At 42.1% G+C, this 24,143-nt stretch overlaps 1 protein-coding gene across 1 annotated transcript in view; it reads right to left on the bottom strand.

Annotated features, from left to right (window-relative positions):
• Positions 1 to 244: 244 nt before the first annotated feature.
• Positions 245 to 24,143, bottom strand: part of KLHL26 (kelch like family member 26) — a 32,709-nt gene continuing 8,810 nt past the window's right edge. Inside the window, exons 2-4 of the mRNA XM_039321337.1 lie at positions 15,317 to 15,499; positions 2,335 to 4,563; positions 245 to 446 (exon numbers count right to left, since the gene is read on the bottom strand). Coding sequence (XP_039177271.1) covers positions 2,982 to 4,563; positions 15,317 to 15,499 — 1,765 coding nt within the window. The 3' untranslated portion in view covers positions 245 to 446; positions 2,335 to 2,981. The remainder of the gene's footprint in view (positions 447 to 2,334; positions 4,564 to 15,316; positions 15,500 to 24,143) is intronic.

Genomic DNA, 24,143 nt, shown 5'->3' with positions numbered 1-24,143 from the left:
TCCCAGAATTCCTCAGCCAGCATGCCTGGCTGAGGAATTCTGGGAGTTGAAGTCCACAAGTCATAAAAGGGCCAAGTTTGAAGATGCCTGTTTTAGACAGGCAATTTTTTTCTAGGCAAATGTACTTTATTGCATATAAATACTGTTATCTCGGCGTTTTCCTGGTTCCTTTCCCAGGGCAAAACAGAGAATCAAGCAAACAGCTTGTACACTGTGCATTGAAATAATTCAGGAGGTCGATGTATGAAAGTTATGTTTTTATTCCATACTTGGAAAATGCTCCAAAGTTCATGTTTCATAACATGAAAACAAACCTGATCAGCAAGATGTGAAACTCCTAAGCATACACATTCAAGCTTCTTCTGAAAAGCTGCAATTCATTGGTTTTATGTATTTAATGCAAAGTTCTCGTTTGCTGTTCCCAGCTGCCGCTGAAGCATATGTGGCTATTTAAATACAGAAAAAGGAAAGGAAGAAATGAGATTCAATTGTGTTAGCAGCAGTCTTCTGCCAGAATGGCCAACATAGGCATTACAATTACTCAGGGAATGTCCCAAAGCTGCTTTTTCAATAGGCAACTGGACTTCCTTTGTTTTTCCTTGAAGACGTTTCGCTTCTCATCCAAGAAGCTTCTTCAGTTCTGACTAAATGGTGGAGAATGGAAAGATTTATATTCCTTTGCAGTCATCTGGGCATTAGCACTCTTTCTGAGAGTCGCTGGAGCCATTTGGAGATTAATCTGTACCCTATAAACAATATAAATCCTTCCATTCCTTACCACTCAATCAGAGCTAAAGAAGCTCCTTGGATGAGGAGCAAAACGTCTTCCAAGGAAAAACAAAGGAAGTTCAGTTACTTCTTGAAAAAGCCTCTTTGGGACAAACCATGACCAGGATAAATGAGAATCTCCATAGGTACTCAGAAAATGGAGAACTGTATCAGGGAATTTTAGCTCAGCTACTTCTAGACCAGGGGTAGGCAACCTTGGCTCTTTTATGACTCGTGGACTTCAACTCCCAGAATTCCTGAGTCAGCTATGCTGAGGGGAAAGGGAGAGGTTTCCAAGCTGAGCCATTCTGACTCAGGAATTCTGGGAGTTGAAGTCCACGAGTCATAAAAGAGCCAAGGTTGCCTACCCGTTCTAGACCAAACATCCCCCATCAAACACCCTCTGATGTTCTCCCTCCTCCCTCAGGGTTCTCTTTTTGCAGACATTACAGTCGATTTACGGCAACAATTGGGACCAGAACTGATGGGGCTAAGCAAGGCGGTTGCTAAGTGAATCACTGCAGTTGTTAAGTTACTAACATGGTTGTGAAGTGAATCTGACTTCTCCATTGACTTTGCTTGTCAGGTCACAAAAGGTGATCATATGACCCCTGCGACTGACATAAATAAATGCAGTTGCCAAGCATCTGAATTCTGATCACATGACCATGGGGTTGCTGTAAGGGTCATGTGTGGAAAACGGTCACAAGTCCCTTTTTTCAGTGCTGTTGTTACTTCGAACAGTCGGTAAACAAATAGTTGTAAGTCAAGCGCCACCTGTACTCGCAATAATTTGCCAATTCAGGACTCAGAGCAGATGTGAGTACTGAATTGGCAGATGAATATAAATGCGCATTCAGCACGTTACGTATCCTGTCACCAGAGTTCATCCTGCAGAATGTCAGTCTGTTCTGCTCATCTCATTTTCCAAGCAGCTGCAGATATATAAAAGAGGTTTTCCATAACCAACAATTAAGAGGAATGATAAATATAACCATTCCATCAAGTGATTGTTCAGACTGTACTTGCCCATCCTGTCCAATAATAAACATTCTTGATTCAAGAAAGTGTTCAAGTGTCATGCTGGCCAGGAACATATCCCTATTAAAGTATGATTCTCCACAAATGTTCCCCCAAAATGATGAAAAAATAAAAAATAACAGGTACAGGTAGTCCTCAACTTACGACCACAATTGAACCCAACATTTCTGTTGCTAAGTGAAACATTTGTTAAGTGATTTTTGCCCCATTTTACAACCTTTGTTGCCACAGTTGTTAAGCGAATCACTGCAGATGAAATGAATCTGGCTTCCCCATTGACTTTGCATGTCAGGTTAGAAAAGGGGATCACATGACCCCAGGACATGGCAACCGTCATAAATATGAACCAGTTGCCAAGCATCTGAATTTTGATCATGTGACCACAGGGATGCTGCAACCGTCCTAAGTGTGAAAAATGGTCATAAGTCACTTTTTTCAGTGCCCTTATAACTTTGAACGGTTACTAAATGAACTGTTGTAAGTCGAGGAATATCTATACTGTCAGTTTATGGAAGTCGTATTTACCTGTGCTAATAATCCTGGTTTGGCCTCCTCTCCATGGATTCCAAGCTTCTGTGGAATCTTCTTGGCACTTTCCTAAATCTCTGCATAGGAAAACATGTCTTATCGAGTTTTCAACAACAGAACAGGTATGTTTTGTACAGTTATTCAAAGCTGCTTTTCAGGAAAATACTCCTGTACAAAATCACAGATTGTTGATTCCTAGAGCCCTTTTCTCCTTCCCTCAACTGCTCTTCTCATTGCTTCTGGGAAGTTCAGGATGATCTTAATTTTCTTGACTTTTTTTTTCCAAACTGTCCGGTTGCCATACACCTCCATATAATGACGTTCTGAGATACAGTGAACCCCTCCATTATTCAAAAATGAAAAAAAGATTATTGAACGTCTGCAGATGTAATATTGTTAGGGAAGAGAAACCGGGCTGTGCACTGCTGCTTCTTGAGAAGATTCTTTACTCAGGACAGTCTTCCATATCACACTCCCATTCCCAACAGAGTTGAAAAGGGCTGCTGGAATATAAAACAAACCAAGAGAGTGTAGGCAGAAGAGTTTGCTTGTCTGCCATGAATACACAACTTTATTTTGCAAAAAAAAAAAGCCAGGCAAGAGCATGCACAGGATGATTCAGAAGATCGGGTAGTTTTCGATAGTCACCTCCAGGCTGTTGGCTGTGGTAGAATCACCGGTGCGCAAGCAATCCCAGCAAACGATTCCGGGAAGTGAAGGTCTCTCTCCCATTCATCCGTCTCCGTGTTATACACCTGCACGATGCTGGTGACGTTGTTCAGGTGCCAGTTGTATCCCCCCACAACGTAGATCTTCTTCTCTAGCAAGCAACAGCCAGCTTCGGATTGTCCTACCCGCATTGGACTTACCATTGTCCACTGGTTGGCTTCTGGTAGGTAATACTCCACGGCCAAGACATCAAAGCAACGGTCGACATGGTCCATGCGGCCCCCGAGGGCATAAACCTTATTATTGGTGCTGACCATTGCATGCAAGACACGTGGTTCGTTCATGGGAGCTTTGAACTCCCACTGATCCAGGGCAGAGTCATAGCAATGCAAGGCTTTCTTGTCCTCCACGGATATTCCATACCCGCCCGATATGTACAGCTTGCCTCCCGCTGTGGCCCCCGCGTGTCCCCATGTCCTGCGTTTGAGGGGGCAAACATAGCTCCATTCATTGGTTCTGGGACAATATTTTTCCACAGATGCCAAGCTGCCGGATCTGTTCCTGCCTCCTGTGGCATATACCATGCCACACAGCACGTTCAGCTGAAACAGGATCCTGCTCTCCTGCATTGCCTGAATGCGCAGCCACTGGTTGAGGTGGGGATCATAGCGGTAGCAGATGTCAAGAGCTCCCTCACCGCTGCGGTACTGCAGATGCTGTCCCCCAACCATGTAAACAAAGTTATCTAGGACAGCCACACAGGTGTGGCTAGTTCCCATCTCCATCTCTGTCAGCTCCTTGAATTGGCGTGTGCTGCTATCGGGCAAATAGTAGACTTTGCCACTTACAGTCCTATCGTTATCGGTGTATGGAGTGCCACCGAAAGCTATGAGAGAAAGGACATCGGAGCGGATTGCAGTTCTGGGAGACTGCATCTCATGCTGCCGAAAAGGCAATATTTGATAGTTGAAAGCTTCTAGGAGGTACTGCCGGCACAAGACATCCTCCACCATGATGTCAAAGGTTTGGACACTGTCCACCAGCTCCGAAGATTTCATGAGCGGGAAGCGAATGTGGCAGAGAACCTGGCTAGCACTGCTGCAGCGTGTTGGGTCGTACTGTAGCCACCGGATGGCAGCCCGGAAAAGGTCGATCTCACTGCAGCTCTTGAGCTTGTTGCTCTGGAGGAAGAAGACGAGTCGTTCCAAAGGGAGGTGGAGGAAGTCTTCTTCCTCAGAAATCTGAAGGAAATGCCGGAAGGTGAACACATCGACGGACTCCTTCAAGGAGGCAAGGCTGAAGGTGGTGGCCATTTGCCCAATGTTAAGGCAGGTCTCAACACTCATGGACGATTTCAGGAACTCCTCGCACAGCTCCACCACGGGTACCATCTGCAGGAAGACAGCCGCTCCCAGCACATCCTGGATGCAGTCAAGGTCAAGGGTGACTTCAGCACTGTAGGCAAACTCTATGATGTGTTTTAAGCCCTTGGCAGAGACTCCTTTCAACTCTATCACGTCTTGGTTGGTTTCCCTCATCCCACCAGTGAACATGGCCCTAAAAGGATCAAAGAACAGGAGACGAAATTGATGAGATTCACCATTCCTGGACATCATCGGGGAGAATTTAAGGTGCCCAGAGTCACCTGAACGGCAAGACGAATGGCAAATAAATTTGATAAACAAACAAATTTGATAAATAAATAAATTTAATAAATAAAATTGAGAAAAAAATAAATTTGATAGATAAATAAGTAAATCTTCCACAAGTTGCCAACTGAGAAAGTGTGCAACAAATAACTCGCCTTTCCATTGGTAGATGCATCACAGTAAATTACATACAGATAGTCCTCAACTTACAACGATTTGTTTAGCAAGCATTCAAATTTACAACGGCACTGAAAAAGTGACTTACGACCAACTGGTCCTTGAACTTACAACCACTGCAGCATCCCTACAGTCCCTTGATCAAAATTTGGGTGCTTGGCACCTGATATATATTTACAATGTTGTAGCATCCCAGGATCATGTGATTGCCATTTGCGATCTTCCCAGCCTGCTTTTGACAAGCAAAGTCAATGGAGGAAGCCAGATATGCTTAACAACTGCATGATTCACAACTACAGTGATTTGCTTAACAACCATGATGAAAATAGTCGTAAAATCAGATAGGACTCACTTAACAATCGCCTTGCTTAGCAATAGAAATTCTGCTCCCAATAGTGGCCATAATTCAAGGACTATCCATATGTGATTCCACTTTGAGGTTGTTTTCTCAGTGAATAAGCGTATTTAAATTATTATAAATGACTAACAAAAATGTACGTTTCTTTCCTGTGCAATGGCTAAGTGCTCTTTGTCTCAGAAAATCTGCCTCAACCCTTCCTTCTTTACACCAGCTCATTAGACCTTCCACAAGGATTCGACATGTGCAGATGTTAAGATGTTTTTCTGACTCTATGAAACGTTGATGAACCCTTTCTATCTTCTCAAATCGCTGCCTTTTTAAATGAGCTTTTATGAATTTTGATTTAGTTTTATGTTAAAGACTGTCTCAAGTGTCTCTATTAAAACAGAACTGTAGGATATATATTAACATAGAAAGCCGTAAAATACATATAGGCCAGCATCGTACAGAGTCCTTTTTGTGATATGAGAGAAAAATCTTACGTGAAACTTAACTGATTACAAAAAGAGATTTACAGGTAGTGCTCAACTTATGACAATTTGGATGAGAATTTCCTTTGCTAAGCAAGGCAAAGGCAAGTGAGTCAGGCCCAATTTTACAATCTTTTTTTTTTACCAGAGTTGCTAAGCAAACCTTTGCAGTTGTTAAGTGAAACCTGTGGTCATTAAGCAAATCCAGTTTCCCCCATTGAGTTTGCTTGTCCAAAGTTGACTGAGAAGATCACAAATGGTAATCACATGACTCTGGGACACTGCAACCACTGTAAATACATGCCAGTTGCCAAGCACCTAAACTCTGATCATGTTACCGTGCAGCTGATCTAGTGGTCATAAGTGCGAGGACCAGTTGTAAGTCAATTTTTTCATTAAAAACCATTTAATGAGACCGTTATAACCTTGAATGGTTGCTAAACAAATAGTTGTAATCCAGGACTACCTGTAGAAGCTTACCTGCTTTAATGGACACAAAATAAGAACATAAAAACCACTCTCCTGTATCAGGCTGTCCATCCAGCCCTCCATGCCGTATCAAAACAGATGCCTCCATAAAGAGGGGAGGGGAGCAAGAAGAGTTCTCTTTCACAGCTGCTCATATATATATATATATATATACACACACACACACACACACACACACACACACACACACACACACACACACACACACACACACACATATATATATATATATATATCTATATATATATATATATATTTGTTTTCTGAGGTTTTCGCGGGTATTTGTATATAGGTCTTTGGTTGTTCGGGTTTTCTCCCACGTAAAATTGGAAGTGTCTTGGCGACGTTTCGACGAACAACCAAAGACTATATATATATATATATATATATATATATATATATATATATATATATATATATATATATATTTAAGTTGAAGGCTTAAATAGTCGGAAAATAGTAAACAGCCATCAAAACTAGTAAATCCTGAAAAAAAGGATCTATCCAAGCTCTCTGGAGTTCCAGAGATTTCTATACCACTGAGCATACCGAGTTAGGGAATCAGAACATTGCTCCGTCGGACAGCGTGGTGCGATTCCAGAAGTGGACGCCATTTTCTGAGAGACCAGAATTCAATGCAGTTGCTCAGAAAATGGCGGTCGCTTCCGGAATCATACCACACACTCACCCAGATCGCAAAGCACTGTGGAAAGCTCCAGAGCTCCCAATATCTTCAAAAGGCAATGAGTGATGGAATGAGGGGAGGAAGCCCAAGTTCTTCAGGGACCCAGTGGGGGAGGGGGGAGAAGCCTGGGGGAACCTGGGGGGTGGGAGAAGCAGATCCAAGGACTATGGCAGGGGTAGGCAACCTTGGCTATTTTATGATTCGTGGACTTCAACTCCCAGAATTCCTGAGCCAGCATGGCTCAGCTTGGAAACCTCTCCCTTTCAGCATGGCTGGCTCAGGAATTCTGGGAGTTGAAGTCCACGGTTCATAAAAGAGCCAAGGTTGCCTACCCCTGGACTATGGCATTCATTCTGCTTCCCTAATGCAGTCTGCATAATGCTGCAGAAAGCACCAGAGCTCTGTAGCTTTTGAATATCTCCTGAGCTTTCCACAGTGCTGTACGTTCAGGCAGCCACATGGTGCGATTCCAGAAGCAGCCGCCATTTTCCAAGCACTGCATTGCATTCACTTGACAACTGCATGATTCGCTTAACAAAGTGCAAAAAATCTATCCAAAGATTACAAAGATTCATTTAATAACCATGGCAAAAGTTGTAAAATGGGGCCTGACTCACTCAACACCCACCTCATTGGCAATGTTGTTTAATTCATCATTGTTTAGCGATGGAAATTCTGGTCCCAATTGTTATCATAAGTCAAGGACTAACTGTAAGTCTGTTGTTATCAAAGACAACAAAGAGAAGATACAGAATACAGAATAACAGTGTTGGAAGGGATCTTGGAGGTTTTCTAGTCCAACCCCCTGTACATGCAGGAGACCCTGTACATTATGGAGAAATAGTTGTCTAATCTCTTCTTAAAAGCTTCCAGTGTTGAAGCAACCATAATTTCTGAAGGAAGCCGTTCCACTGTGTTCTCGCTGTCAGGAAATTTCTCCTTAATTCTAGGTTGGTTTTCTCCTTGATAAGTTGCCATCCTTTACTTCTTGTCTTGCCCTCAGGTGCTTTATAGCAGGGCTTTTCAACCTTTTCACCCATTGTACCACTTTTAGGATATGGCAACATCAGAGTACCACCAGTCGCCTAGCAAGGTGTCAAAAACTTGATGACCAAAAAAAAAAAAGGAAAAAAGTGATAAATACAGGTAGTCCTCGACTTACAACACTTCGCTTAATGACTGTTTGAAGTTACAATGGCACTGAAAAAAGTGCCCCCCAAGCCACAGCCGAGCAAGACGCCTGCCTGCCCACCCGGCGGCGCTCTTCCTCCTCTCCAAATTTTTCATTGTTGTGAGCATTTCTTTTGAGGATTAGCAGCAGGGGTGAGGTGGGGGGAGTGTTTGTTTTTTATTCCCCCTGTCTGCTGGGTGGTTGCAGCAGGTTTTGGTCACTTCACATGATCCTCGGCACTGTGACCATCATACATATGAATCAATTGCCAAGTATCTGAATGTAAATCACAAGACCCTGGAGAGGCTGCAACATTCCAGCTGATCAGCGCTTCTTCTGGGCTCAGCAGAAGCGCCAGGATCAGTGCTGCTTTCCAGCTGATTGGTACTTCTTCAGGGCTCAGCAGAAGCACCAGGATCAGCGCCGAGCTCTAGCTGGAGCCTGGCGCTGATCCTGGCGCTTCCACTGAGCCCTGACAGCCCTGCAGCTCCAGCCATCTCTCGCTCAGGCTTGTGTGGTGCTGCCACCAGTTCAGCTCATTCCCTCCCCCGCTACCACTTTTCTAGGATGGCCGCGTACCACCTGCCAGGTGCCAATGTACCATAGGTGGTACCCGTACCACTGGTTGAAAAGCCCTGCTTTATAGAATAGGTTGACCCCTACTTCTTTGTGACAGCCTCTCAAATATTGGAAAAGTGGTATCATGTCACCCTTAGTTCTTCTCTTCATTAGATTAGACATACCCAGTTCCTGCAACCGTTCCTCATATGTTTTAGCCTCCAGCCCCCTAAAGAAAATTATGAGCTCAAGTTTCCCTCCTCTTATAGGGGAGGATTGAAAATGCTTTGTTGCAACAAAGAACTGAATATCGAGAAAAGCACGGTCAACTTATAATTATCCTGATTTTTTAAAAAAACCTGTCTTGTAATTTTGAAATCTAGATTAAAGCAACAGCTGCCAAATCGTCTTTAATGCTGTCTCTTTCCTTTTACCCTTCATTTGCATCAAAATCAGAGCTACAAAAACCAAAGGGAAGATTATGTTATTCATTGTTCCTCCACGATAACCCTACAAAACACCCAAGTTACAAGAGAAGCCCTTGAAGCAATTATAGCTCAGCAGCCAGCCCACACCGGGGCCAGCCAGCGTGTAGTGCACAGAATCCGATAGAGCCATTAGCATCTGGTGGGAGATCTTCTCCCCCCCCCTTAATTGCTCCTTATTATGAAGAGCAATAAATCTCTGGGGTTGATGTTACTACGGAAACAAACACCAATCAAAAAACAAGGACCAGGGTGTGTGCAGAAGCTCACAGATACACACACAGCAGGCACAAATAAGGCAAGCGTAATCAAAAACAGATAGGAGATGGGAAACACAAAATTCAAAACAGGGAAGAGATGGTCAACGCCCAGAGGTCACTTTGGAACGGTCTGAATCCAACTGCATTTGACTAATGACTCAGAGCCTTGATCATCTCCAATGGGGCATTTTCACACCTGCCCCATAACAACCAGAGCCAGAGTGTGGTATGGAAGGAGCATTTGCAGGTAATCCTCGACTTATGGCTGGTTGCTTAGTGACCATTCAAAGTTTATGTACTTATTTATTAAATTTCTATGCTGCCCATCTCACTGATGCAGCAAATCTGGGCAGCTTAAAGGTACAATGGACCTATCCGGGGGTACTTATGACCCAGTTCCAAATTTCTGATAGGTTCTCCCCACAGTCATATGACGGCATTTTAGGCACTCGGCAATCTGCCTGCCAGTATACTAAAAGGCAGAGACATCACCCTGCCAACAAAGTACGTATAGTCAAGGCCATGGTTTTCCCAGCTGCAATGTATGGCTGTGAAAGTGGGACCATAAGAAAGGCTGAGCGCCAAAGAATTGAGGCCTTTGAACTATGGTGCTGGAGAAGAGTCCTGCAAGTCCCCTGGACTGCAAGGCGATCAAACTGGTCAGTCCTAGAGGAGATCAACCCTGACTGCTCTTTAGAAGGCCAGATCCTGAAGTTGAAATTCAAGTACTTTGGCCACCTAATGAGAAGGAAGGATTCCCTGGAGAAGAGCCTAATGCTGGGACAGATGGAGGGCAATAGAAGAAGGGGACGACAGAGAATGAGCTGGCTGGATGGAGTCACTGAAGCAGTAGGTGTGAGCTTAAATGGACTCCAGAAGATGGTAGAGGACAGGAAGGCCTGGAGGAACGTTGTCCATGGGGTCGCGATGGGTCGGACACGACTTCGCAACTAACAACAACAAACCTGCCTGCATTTATATCCATTTGCAATATTTTGTGATCATATGACATTTTACGATGGTTTTGCTAAAAATTGGCATTTACTTCTGGCTTTCAATAAAACCACTTCCCACTAAACAATTGGTTTACTTAAGAACCGCAATGTTTGCTTAACAACTGCCGCAAAAAAAGGTCATCAAATCAGGTTGGTCATGTGGGTGACCCGCTTTATGACCATTATGGCTTACAATCATAATGGGCACCGTCCATTAAGGTCATAAAATGAGGATTATCAGTAGTAATCACCTCTCTGGAGTCTGCCCCAATCTCAGAAGGGATGGTGGACACTCTCCAGAAAGAACATGAAAATCTAAGCCAGAGCTGTCCACCTAATAATAATAATAATAATAATAATAATATAAAGTTGGAAGGGACCTTGGAGGTCATCTAGTCCAACCCCCTGCTCAGGCAGGAAACCGTATACCATTTCGGACAAATAGCTTCCCAGTCTCTTCTTAAAAACTTCCAGTATTGGAGCATTCACCGCTTGTGGAGGCAGGTTGTTCCACTGGTTAATTGTTCTAATTGTCAGGAAGTTTCTCCTTAGTTCTAGGTTGCTTCTCTCCTTGATTATTTTCCATCCGTTGCTTCTTGTCCTGCCTTCAGGCGCTTTGGAAAATAGCTTGACTCCCTCTTCTTTGTGGCAGCCCCTGAGATTTGGAACACTGCTATCATATCCCACCTTGGCATCTTTAAAATAGCGTGCTGGTCAGGGTATTCTGGGAATTGAAGTCCACAAGTCTTAAAGTTGCCAAGATTGGATATCCCTGATCTAAACAAAATCCCACCAATTTAGGTCAAAAATGAGCAGATTTGAATATATGTTTTATTCATCAGAATGAGGTCCAAGAAATATATTCTTTAAAAAAAGAAACATGGTGATTCAGGACACATTCTAAAGCCAGAAAACTGTTTTCAAAGTAAAACTGGTCTGGTCTTCATTCTATTCCAGATTGGGTCAACTTTATCTTATCTTAACAGCTGAGTTTAGGCAATCAAAATTATGTGGGTCTGGGAATCAGGTGCAAAATACCAAAATAGCATGATGATTGTGCATTTATATTAAAATAACATAGTTATAAGTAGTACAGGACCATTTCCTCCCTGTTAATATATAGAAGGGCACTTAAAATGCTGTTTTTCTTCAAAGCATTCAAGAAACAAGTCTGAATGTAATCATCCAGCAAATATTATAAAATAGCTGGTGGCTACCTTTTTTGATGCACATAACTGATGTGTTGGTTTGATAATTATTGCTTATTACTATTTTGACTGTTTCATTGTACTAATGTTAAACAACTTAGGGGCTATAACTGAAAGGCTTGCAAATGTAAATAAATCAACATTCAGCTCAAGAATTGATGATCTCAAGGTTTTTTTCTATCCAGAAATCTACCTCTGGTTTTCATCCAAGTATTCTTCATCAACCTAACCTGAGAACATTTAAACCTTTTTTGTTTAATATTTTGTTCTTGTTTTGTTCTGTCCATTTTCCTCTTACACTCCAAGTATACTGATTAAGATGAAAATGTTATTGTTTACAGTTAATATTACAATATTAGTGTTTAGAACAACCCATCAAAGTTTGACTGGTATTGCACTGCATGCATTCATCCTGACTAATAAATTGCAAAATGCCTTTTCTTTTTAGGAATGGAAAACTTTTTGCAAAAAAATGTAATACTCAAAAAACTCTTGATTCATCTAATTATGATACCAAGCATAAGCAACACATAAATTTAGGATAGTAAAAATACTAAAAGAATCAGGCTAAAATTATGGGTATCAGCCCTTAAAGCGAAGGTTATTTCTTTATATAATTTAGAAGCTGCCTGACCCCCCATCACTCTGGATGACTTACATTTTAAAAGGAAAACAATTAAAAAAGAAACATGCATTCAGAAGAGAAAAGCACACAGAACAACAAAATTAAAACCTCCAGTGGCTCAACCACCTAAAGGCTGGGAGAAGAGATAAGGACTTTTGACTTGTCATCAGGATGGGAGCCACACAGATATCTTGAGTTTTTTTGAGAGGGCTGGGGCGCCATGAGTTGAGTGAAGAAATACTTTCTTTTTTTTATATCCATGAACAACATACCAAAAAAATGAAAGGATAGGATAATTAGAGAGAAATAGACTTGATGGCTACCTGCGGATGGATGGATGGATGGATGGATGGAAGGAAGGAAGGAAGGAAGGAAAGGAGGGAAAGGAGGGAGGGAGGGAGGGAGGAAGCGGTATTTCTCAACTTTAAATATGTGCTAGGGCAGTGGTTCTCAACCTTTTTAATGCCGCGACCCCCAACCGGTCGTAAGTCGAGGACTACTCAACCGGTCGTAAGTCGAGGACTACTCAACTGGTGCAGCACCGTTTGCAGAATGGGACTTTTGGCGGGCTCAGCAGGGCAGAGACAGCCTGGACAATTCCTATTTGCTTTTGAAATCCAATAGAATTAGACTCTATTCAAGAGAGTCTATTCTATTGGCTTTCAAAAGCCAATAGAATAAAAGGGAGTAGCACAGCTAAGGAAAAGGGGAAAAAAATGGCAGACTGCATTGTTTGGCGACCCCCGTGAAATGGTTGTTCGACCCCAAATGGGGTCTCGACCCACAGGTTGAGAACCACTGTGCTAGGGAATTCTGGCTGGGGAAATCTAGGAATCCACACATCTTAAAGTTGTCATGTTTGCAAACACTGATTTAAATTATTTGGGGAGGTCCCATGAAAATCACCTACATTCCAAAGGGCAAACACTATAGTAATGCAACTTTGCCAATGCCTGGAAAGAAGGTGCAATGGTTTCTTTTTGACAATATATGGGCTAGGTTTGGACTTTGGTAGCTCTGCGACCTACATTTCCCAAAAGCTCTCTCATATGCAATATATCTTTGCCTTATACCAGTGATGGCGAACCTTTTAGAGACCGAGTGCCCAAACTGCAACCCAAAACCCACTTATGCATTGTCGAGTGCCGAGTGGGTGTGGCCCATTGGCTGGGCATGGTCCACTGGGTGGGCGTGGCTGCGGTGGTAACGGCAGATGGGGCGGGACTAAAAAGTTCAATCAATCAATTCCAACTTTGCAAGATCTTTTTTTCCCCGCAAGAAGTTGAAATTGATTGATTGAACTTTTTTTTTTTTGCACATGGCAGCGGAGACCTAAAGCAAAAAGGTTATATAAAACCTAGCTGAAGGCCTAGGACTGGGGCGATGGCGCGTGTGCCCACAGAGAGGGCTCTGAGTGCCGCCTCTGGCACCCGTGCCATAGGTTCGCCACCACTGCCTTATACAAACATAAGATGTGGCCTCACTCCAACCAGCATAGACCCTTGACCCACAGAGCTCTGCAACTTTTCCAGATCTCAGGCAGGATTTGGAGACGTCTGGAGATGATGCCTGTCCTTCTTGCATGAAAGCCATCTGCTGAGCAATGCAGATAGTCCTCGACTTACGACCACAATTGGGACCAGAAGAATTTCCATTGTTAAGCAAGGCATTTGTTGAGGGAGTCATGCCAAATTTTATGACCTTTTTTGCCATCTTTGTTAAGAAAATCACTGCATTTGTTAAGTGAATTTTGTGGTTATTACGTGAATCCAGTTTCCCCACTGACTTTGCTTGTCAGAACCTGTTTGGGAAAGTCACAAATGACAATCATGATCCTGGGATGCTGCAACTGCGGTAAAGACATGCTGGTTGCCAAGCACCCAACTTTTGATCATGTGACCATGGGGAATGCTGCGATGACTGTAAATGCAAGGACCGGCCGTAACGCTGCTTTAACTTGTAACAGTCGCTAAAAGAATGGTCGTAAGTCAAGGACTAATTACAGCCCTCGCTTGCAAACGGTTAGGATATTTAAATTTAGTACCTGCAACAGTAAAGTCTATAATGGGTCAGAACACACAGTTGTTGTTGACTGGTTAGAGAGAACTGGCGCCTATATGAGGCAATCTACGTTATGATTGGTTGCTGTGGGTATAAAGGGCGAGTTCCCTTTTTCCCCGCCTTTTTTTCTTCTGTGTGCTCTGAACAGGTAGTCCTCGACTTACAACAATTGAACCCAAAATTTCTGTTGCTAACTAAGGCATTTGTAAAGTGAATTTTGCCCCATTTTGCAACTTTTCTTGCCACAGTTGTTAAATGCAGTGGTTAAGTTGATAACACAGTTGTTAAATTAATCTGGCTTCCCCATGGACTTTGTTTGTCAGAAAGTTGCAAAAGGGGATCACATGACCCCGAGACACTGCAACTGTCATAAATATGAGTCAGTTGCCAAGTGACACAATTTGGATCACATGACCATAGGAATGCTGGAATGGTCATTAAGTATAAAGTCACTTTTTTCAGTGCCATTGTAACTTTGAACAGTCTCTAAATGAACTGTTGTAAATCGAGGACTACCTGTATGCTGTTCTGTGATTTACCTGACAATTTATCTCATGGTGTAGTGATGTGCCTAATTATCTTGTCTGCTGTGAATATAGATGTAAAATATATTTATTTATATAAAACTTCAAGTTCATGTCAGTGTCTCTGACTACATTTGGAAACCTACTGCGCAATTCCCTGGCACAAACCCACCATCTAGGACAGTGGTTCTCAACCTGTGGGTCAGGACTCCCATTTCATGGGGGTCGCCAAACAACGCAGTCCGCCATATTTTTTCCCCTTTTCCTTAGTTGTGCTACTCCCTTTTATTCTTTTGAAAGCCAATAGAATAGACTCTCTTGAATAGAGTCTAATTCTATTGGCTTTCAAAAGCCAATAGGAATTGTCCAGGCTGTCTCTGCCCTGCTGAGCCCGCCAAAAGTCCCATTCTGCAAACGGTGCTGCACCAGTTGAGTAGTCCTCGACTTACGACCAGTTGAGTAGTCCTCGACTTACAACCGGTTGGGGGTCGCGGCATTAAAAAGGTTGAGAACCACTGATCTAGGACCCACATTTTCAACAGGGTTTGAAAGAGCAGAAAACAGCTTCTATAAGGACGTTTGAGCCTCTCACCTGAAGTAGTCACTGCAGGCCGCCAAAACAACTTTGTGCACCTGAAAGACCTCATTGTTGATGGTGAGGATGACATCCAGCAACTGGGCCTGAGCCCGCAGAGAAGCCAGGCCGTGCAGGAGGGTAACACTATGGCCTGGAGCAGAGAAAGTGCATTTCAATGTGCTGTTCTTGTCCGCCATGCTAGAAAGGGGGAGAGAGAGAGATAAATTACAAGGTATTTTTTTCCCCTTGAAATAGTCATACAGGTAGCTCCAGGCCTTTGATCTTTTTGATTACCCTTTTCTGCAGTTTTTCCAGCTGTACAATACAGGTAGTCCTCAACCTATGAGCCATAATTACATCTATGGAGATTCTCAGTCATCCAGGTAATGGTTATCCCAAAGGTGCTTTTTCAAAAGGCAACTGGACTTTCTTGATTTTTGTTTTCCTTCAAAATGTTTTCTTGGATGAGAAGCAAAACGTTTTCGAGGGGGAAAAAAAAACAAGAAACTCCAGCTGCCTTTTGAAAAATAGCATCTTTGGGACACTGAAAATTGGCTGTAAATTGTGCCAGTCATTAAGTGGGTCACCATGTAACTGCGCCTGATTTTGCTACCTTTTTTGCACCAGTCATTAAGCTAATACTATAGTCATTAAATGAATGCCATGCTCATTAAGAAGACCCTTTGTCTGCAATGGGCGTTTTTTAGGTTTCCAGCAAAAAAAAACATCATAAATTATGATAATCTGGCTGCAGGACACTACAAACAGTCATAAATGAGAAGTGCCCAAATGGAGTCACATGACCAGAAGGGCAGCCATCAGACCTTCAAATCCTGATTGTAAATACCTAGAGAGGTCCATTGTAATTTTGAATTACAACCAGTCATAAGTCGAGGACTACTGTAGAAAAAGAAACAAATTTATACACAGTTTAAAACAATATATGCTATTGCAAAACTGCCACACCACCAATCTGCAAGGAAGTGTTATTATTACCTGTTCTGTAACAGTCTCTCAAACTGGAAATATCTTTTACCCAGTGGTTTGCAATCTTTTCTTCACCACGGACCCCCTTTAAATACCTTTTGCGTCCACAAACTATAGCCACAGACCCCCAAGACTTAACTCAAGATTTAAATGATAACTTTTTTTAAGCCTTCAAGACTCTAGGGACAACGTTCTGTTCCCCCCCCCCCAGAGGTCCGCAGATCACAGGCTGAGAGCCATTGTTTACCCCTTTTTATACAAGAATGAAGGGAACAAGGCCCCATCTTCCCACAAAAATTTAGGCATTCTTCAAGGTCACAGCAATAGCACTTAGATTTATATACCGCTTCATAGTGCGAGTCCCTTGGACTGCAAGGCATTCAAACCGGTCAGTCCTAGAAGAGATCAACCCCGACTGCTCCTTAGAAGGCCAGATCCTGAAGTTGAAACTCAAGTACTTTGGCCACCTAATGAGAAGGAAGGATTCATTGGAGAAGAGCCTAATGCTGGGAAAGATTGAGGGCAATAGAAGAAGGGGACGACAGAGAATGAGAGGGCTGGATGGAGTCACTGAAGCAGTAGGTGTGAATTTAAATGGACTCCAGAAGATGGTAGAGGACAGGAAGACCTGGAGGAACGTTGTCCATGGGGTCGCGATGGGTCGGACACGACTTCGCAATTAACAACAACAAAAGTGCTTTACAGCCCTCCCTAAGCAGTTTACAGAGTCAGCATATTGCTCCCAACAATGGGGGGGCCCTCATTTTACCAACCTCAGAAGGATAAAAGGCTGGATTAACCCTGAGAGGGTGAGAAACAAACTGCCGAACTGCTGGCAGCCGGCAGTCAGCAGAAGTAGCCTGCAGTACTGCATTCTAACCACTGCGTCACAATGGCTCTTAATACAAGAAACACCTTCAAACTCCATTGTGGTTACCAATGGACCCTAATCTCTCTCTCTCTCTCTCTCTCTCTCTCTCACACACACACACACACACACACACACACACACACGCACGCACGCACGCACGCACACACACACACACACTCTACTTCTTTAATAAAAATGAAAACAGGAAAAGAAATCTTGGAATATATAAAACAGAGCATGATATATGAGGTCCTTGGTGCTCTGTGAGCTTGGTGGTTTTCTTGCAGACCTTTCATTACCCAACTAGGTAACATCATCAGTACTAGGAGAAAGTTGGGTTTGCTCTCATTTTATATATTAGCAGATTGCCCTGTCAGAGTTGGTCAAAGTGGTCTTGATGCTTCCTTGATTGGGCTGTTGTTTACTGTTAGCTTGTTCGGCATGATTGCAGTATTGTTTGCTTTTTGATTGTTAGTCTAATGTTAATTTTGGTGCTAATCTCTGCTCATCTGGGTGTTGATTGCTGGAGAAGTGGTGCATTGGTCTTTTTGTTTCCTTCTTAGCTTTTTGATTGTCTCTTTTGAATGGTATGTAGATGTTGTTTATGTTCATGTGCCTGTGGATGGTTGATTGTTTGAGTGCCAGGCTTCCAGGAATTCTCTAGCATTTTTGGACTTGGTCTAGGATACTCACAGTTTCCAAGTTGAAACTATGGTTTCAACTGGGAGCATGATATAATTTAACCTTTTGATTGAAAAGCCATTAGAATGAGGACTGAGGGCCCTGGGGGAGAGAGAGAGAGAGAGGTCACATTGCAGAATGTGAAATAATGGCATTTTAAAAAAAACACTTTAACCTTGTTGCCTTGCAGTCCCATTGTTTGTGTTACTATAGTTGTGGGGGGAAAAACAACACAGAACAGCATCTGTTCCTTAGAGGTTCCAGGAAAGGCACAAAAGAAAACCTTGAGTGATTCTTTGCCAAGGCCCACACGCCACAATTGTGGTGGTTGGTGCTGTTTGCGCATAGTTGCATACATACCGTTTCAACCAATTCAGAACTTACTTTGGGAGCCTGGAAGAAACTGAAACTTGGTTGTTAGCTAAAAAGAGTTTATTCTTTTAAGAAAGCTGAACTTTTCTCTGTAAAAGCTCTAGTACTGGGAAATGTAGAAGGAAAGAAGACGACCAGCAGCAGCAAAGGGGGTAGACTTCAGTACAGGGGCACTATTGGGGGGCTTGAAAGAACAAGTTAGGGACAGAATCTCCTGAAGAAGATCTATATGTGATCACTGGGAGCCAAAAACGACTTTATGGTATATAATCAATCATAACCATCTCTTTTCAAACCACTGCTAAAGACTATTTTATTCCTTCACTACTAAAAGGACAGGCCTTTATATAGGTGGCAATGTACAAAACTGCTCAGTTTTCTCTATTCTCTTAAAAATCAAATTGTTTGCGTCTAGGGATGGATTGATCGATTGATCAAATTTATATAGCCACCCATTTCACTGGAAGTGACTCTGGGCGATGTAGAACAATCTGATAAAGTCACAAAAAACAATCATTATAAAACACACATTGTAATACATATATTACTAACGGTTAGAATAATCAACCAGTGGAATAGCTTTCCTTCAAAAGTTGTGGGCGCTCCATCAGTGGATGCTTTCCGAAAGAGACTGGGCAACCATTTGTTTGAAATGGACTAGAACAGTGGTTCTCAACCTGTGGGTTGGGACCCCATTTGGGGTCGAACGACCATTTCACGGGGGTCGCCAAACAACACAGTCCGCCATTTTTTCCCCCTTTTCCTTAGCTGTGCTACTCCCTTTTATTCTATTGGCTTTTGAAAGCCAACGGAATAGACTCTCTTGAATAGATTCTAATTCTATTGGCTTTCAAAAGCCAATAGGAATTGTCCAGGCTGTCTCTGCCCTGCTGAGCCCGCCAAAAATCCCATTCTGCAAACGGTGCTGCACCAGTTGAGTAGTCCTCGACTTACGACCGGTTGAGTAGTCCTCGACTTACGACCAGTTGGAGGTCGCGGCATTAAAAAGGTTGAGAACCACTGGACTAGAAGACCTCCAAGGTCCCTTCCAACTCTATTATTCTATGTTCCATGTTCTATCTTTGCCCTTTTGACCACCCTGCACTCCACTGACCCTTGAGAAGCCCTTGCAAGGTCTTGGGAAGGCTTTGCAAGGCCAGGCTGGGTGTGCCTCATTATCATCAGCAGCAGAAGAAGATGGTGAAGGTCAGCTGGGGACAGCAAGGCTGGCGGAGTGCAGAGTAGCTAAAACAGCAGAGATGGGGGGAAATAGGCAATTAGGGAGTTGAAGGGTAGGTGAGTGTGGCAGGATAAGAAAAGCATGAGATCCTTGCCTAACAACAGCAACCGTGACTACCAAAACTGCCCTCACTGAGGAGTGTGATCATGTGATGTAAGTGAGACATTTGTTAAGCAAATTTTGCCCCATTTTATGACCTTTCTTCCCACAGTTGTTAAGTGAATCACTGCAGTTGTTAAGTCAGTAACTTGGTTGTTATGTGAATCTGGCTTCTCCATTGATTTTGTTTGTCAGATGACTCTGGGACAGTGCAACCCTCATAAATATGAATCAGTTGCCAAGCATCGGAATTTTGATCACATGATCCTGGGGATGCTGTAAGGGTCGTGTGAAAAATGGTTATGTCACTTTTTCCAGTGCTCTTGTAACGTGGAATGGTCACTAAATGAACTGTTATAATGATGATGATGATGATGATGATGATAATAATAATAATAATAATAATAATAATTGGAAGGGACCTTGGAGGTCATCTACTCCAACCCCCTGCTCAGGCAGGAAACCCTATACCAGTGGTTCTCAACCTTTTTAATGCCACGACCCCCAACCGGTTGTAAGTCGAGGACTACTCAACCGGTTGTAAGTCGAGGACTACTCAACTGGTGCAGCACCGTTTGCAGAATGGGACTTTTGGCGGGCTCAGCAGGGCAGAGACAGACTGGACAATTCCTATTGGCTTTTGAAAGCCAATAAAATTACTCTATTCAAGAGAGTCTATTCTATTGGCTTTCAAAAGCCAATAGAATAAAAGGGAGTAGCACAGCTAAGGAAAAGGGGGAAAAAATGGCGGATCGCGTTGTTTGGCGACCCCCGTGAAATGGTCGTTCAACCCCAAATGGGGTCCCGACCCACAGGTTGAGAACCACTGCCCTATACCATTTTGGACAAATGGCTGTCCAGTCTCTTCTTAAAAACTTCCAGTGTTGGAGCATTCACCGTGACAGTTAGAAATTTAAGTCGACAGTTAGAAATTCCGGTCTCATTAGAGTCATTAAATGAGGACTATCTGTACTCTTTCTTAATGTATTTTGTTTGCAATTTAATTTTCATTCTCTTTACATAACCAAACCACTTCATTGTAGTCCCTCACTTCTGCACACAGGCCATATTAATTCAACATCTACTTATGTTTGAGCCTTTCCCTTCTTATTTTGCCACACACAACTCTCCAGTGCCCCATTCCCACTGTATACAACTTCTATATTCCTCACTTCCATAAAACCATGTTCTTGTGCACAACTATTTTTATTTTTTTTTCAACGTTCATGCCTATCAACAGACCACGTATTACATATTGCCTTCCTATCAGCATTTACACTGCAGAAAACATTTCTATTATTTCCTTATTTTTAGTAAACATTTTACCAAGGTCCCCAAATCTCCATTTACGATCTTGCCAGTCTGCTTCCAACAAGCAAAGTCAATAGGAGAAGCTGGATTAACTTAATGACCACAAGGTTCACTTAACTGGAGTAATTCATTTAACAACTGTGTCATGACCCACTTAACAACTACTTCACTTTGCAATGGAAGGTCCGGTCTCAATTGTAGTCCTAAGTCAAGAGCTTAGCTGTATTGCCTTCACTGGAAAAGTTGGGATAAATTCAGAGATGTATCTCCCTTGAAAATAGTCCATGTTGAACTGTATAGCACAGTCAAACATCAACACAGGAATGTTTTAAGACATTTTGTATTTTGTCATAAACTGTTTTGGTAACTTTTATATCATACCATATTTTCATAAAATTTGCCAAATTTCATTTCAACGTGAGTCATGAGTCCCAGATTTTGGAAAATTCTTTAAATTAGCCCATTTGAGGTAGCTGGAATGAGAAATTTGCCCAGTTAAAGGTTAGTATGTAAATGACAATTTGACACTTTAAAAATAAAGACCAAAACATATAAGATAGCCAGCCTCCTTCAGATGATTTTGAGGTAGCTATGGTGACTGAAACTTTTGAGATCTTTACAATGATTGCTAAATACCCTGGTGAACCAAATCCTCAGGACTTCACTGGGGCGGTGGGGGGGGGGGAAGAGATGTGTCGGCCATTTTCAAATCTGGAAAGTACATGAGCATGAATGAGCTACACAGTCAGCGTGCAATAGATGGGGTGGGGGAGTTTATCAAGAGATAGGAGCCCTGGTGGCGTAGTGGTTAGAATGCAGTATTGCAGGCTAACTCTGCCCACTGCCAGGAGTTCGATCCTGACCAGCTCAAGGTTGACTCAGCCTCCCACCCTTCCGAGGTCGGTAAAATGAGGACCCAGACTGTTGGGGGCAATAGGCTGATTCTGTAAACCCCAACAATCTGGGTCCTCATTCATTTAAAGACCGCCACAAAAAAGGTGACAAAATCGGATCGATCACATGTGTGACCTGTTTTACAACCATCACAACTTACAACCATGATGGGGGGGAGTCCTTTATAGTCGTAAGTTGAGGACTGCCTTTAGCCTAATTTTTCTCTCTTAATCTGCCCTATGGTGTGTGATTTAAAAAAATTCTCTTTAGTATATTCTGTCTCAGGCAAACTATGTCTATTCAGACTTCTTGTTATTTTTCTTGAACCAAGAAAGCCCAGGATCATTGCAATGGAAAAATCTTAGATCAGCAAGTTCTCTTTCACAGTTGGCCTCCAATACTATTTTTTCTCTTTGGAAAACATTATGCCAAACTTCTGAATAATGCTAATGTTAATTGAGAACACCCTTTTAATGAAATAATGTATTTCCAAGTCCATCAATTCCCTTTATGTTATAAATCTACAGTTAGGTAGCATTTCTTAGCACGTAACTCAAGGATAGTTCAGGTTATAAAATAACATATTTTTCAGATTTGTGCCAATGCAGAAATAACTCTCAGGCAGCTTTGAGAGCTGAAACAATCACAATGTCTAGCCATGAATGTATATCTGCAAAATTAAAGCAGGTTTGATCATCTTAACTTCATCTTTTATTCTATTCCCAGGAGTTTATACATAGTATTTTCATGTAAAATTTTTCAGTGCCTTGTTAGCCCCCCCCAAGAGTTATGTATTTAGAATGAGCGGCCTTATCCATTGCCTAAACAAATCAACAAATAATGTACCAACTTAAATCCTTTTCAAGCTGGCCAGATTTTGAAACGGTAATCCACACCTTGTTTCTGCTTTGATTGTGGTAATATGCAGTTTGGGCGCCTATCCCTGCAAAGCATCTGAAAACTATAATTGGTGCAAAATATGACAAGTTTTTGACAAGGGTGGACTCTGTATTAAAAGACCCCCGTTGGCTGCCAATTGACCATAGGATACAATTCAAGGTAAACATAAGTCCTAAAAGGATTTAGAGTTAGACTGTATTCTAAATCTGCCCAGCTCTATTGTTGTTGTTGTTGTTATTATTATTATTATTATTTATTCATTTATAACATAAAATGTAAAAATACAAAAGCAAATAGTTGAAAAGGGGGGAAAAAAAGATGTGAAGAAACAAAAGACATTGACTTCTGACTTTCTCTGTTCCAGTAAAATCAGACATTAAAATAAAATCTCAACTTTTTACATTTCTATAGTAATATGCACTAGCCATTTCTGTATTGGCAAATCAGTCTAATCGGTAAAACCCAAACTTGTAATATCATTTTTTTCCACCTCAAGCACAAAGTCCAGAAGCAGTTTCCAAGTAGAAACAAAAGTACTTATGTTCTTTTCTTTTATCAGCACAGTCAATTTGGCCATCTCTGCTAATTCCATCAGCTTTTGTAACCCTTCGTCCATGGTAGGAATTGAGGCATCCTTCCACTTTTGTGCATAAAGCAATCTTGCTGCCATCACCATATATAAAATCAGAGTTCCAATTTTTCCCCCAATTCTCTTTCCATTAGACACAGAAGGAAAGTTTCTGGTTTAATCTTTATGTTCACTTTAAGAATTTTCTGCATTAATATATGAATCCTACTCCAATATTTCTTTGCCTAAATCTGCTCAGCTCTGCACATCAGCAAGAGTCCTGCTAAATTATTTCTACATGAATATAATGCGGATTGTAACTGTTTCTTTCCTGTAAAACTAGAATTTCTGTTGTTCCAAGGCCAGATTAAGCAAGCAATGAATAAATCTCATGCCTATTCAGCAAAAAGGTAGGATAATTTTTTTTAAACTAATATAAGAGCCTATTTACCTACTTACAAATAGGTACAAAAGGAATGAATCAGTAAGGATCAAGGTTGCAGTGACACAAAGTAGAAGGAAATGGCATAAGATGGCATAACAATAAGAATTAATGTTTTCCCTACCTCACAGCTGCTATTTGATAAGAAGGACCTATGGGTCCCATACATTTATTTTATTAAGAAAAAAAATATAATTCCTAATTCCAATTCTCTGGCATTATGGCATCACTTTCATCTGGTCCCATAATGCCTTGCACTATTGCTCAGATGTACCATGAATGTTTTGTTTATTCTTTTGCTAACCCAGCTTAAAAACAGAATAACAGAATAATAGAGTTGGAAGGAACCACAGAGGTCTTCTAGTCCAACCCCCTGCTCAAGCAGGAAACCCTACACCACTTCAGACAAATGGTTGTCCAATCTCTTCTTAAAAACCTCCAGTGTTGGAGCACCCACAACTTCTGGAGGCAAGTTAT

Source organism: Crotalus tigris, unplaced genomic scaffold (genome assembly GCF_016545835.1).
Source record: "Crotalus tigris isolate CLP2741 ecotype Arizona unplaced genomic scaffold, ASM1654583v1 scf7180000017543.2237141, whole genome shotgun sequence".
Taxonomy (NCBI): Eukaryota; Metazoa; Chordata; class Lepidosauria; order Squamata; family Viperidae; genus Crotalus; species Crotalus tigris.
Note: the sequence above shows the minus strand (reverse complement) of the source record. Positions and strands in the feature narration are given on the sequence as shown.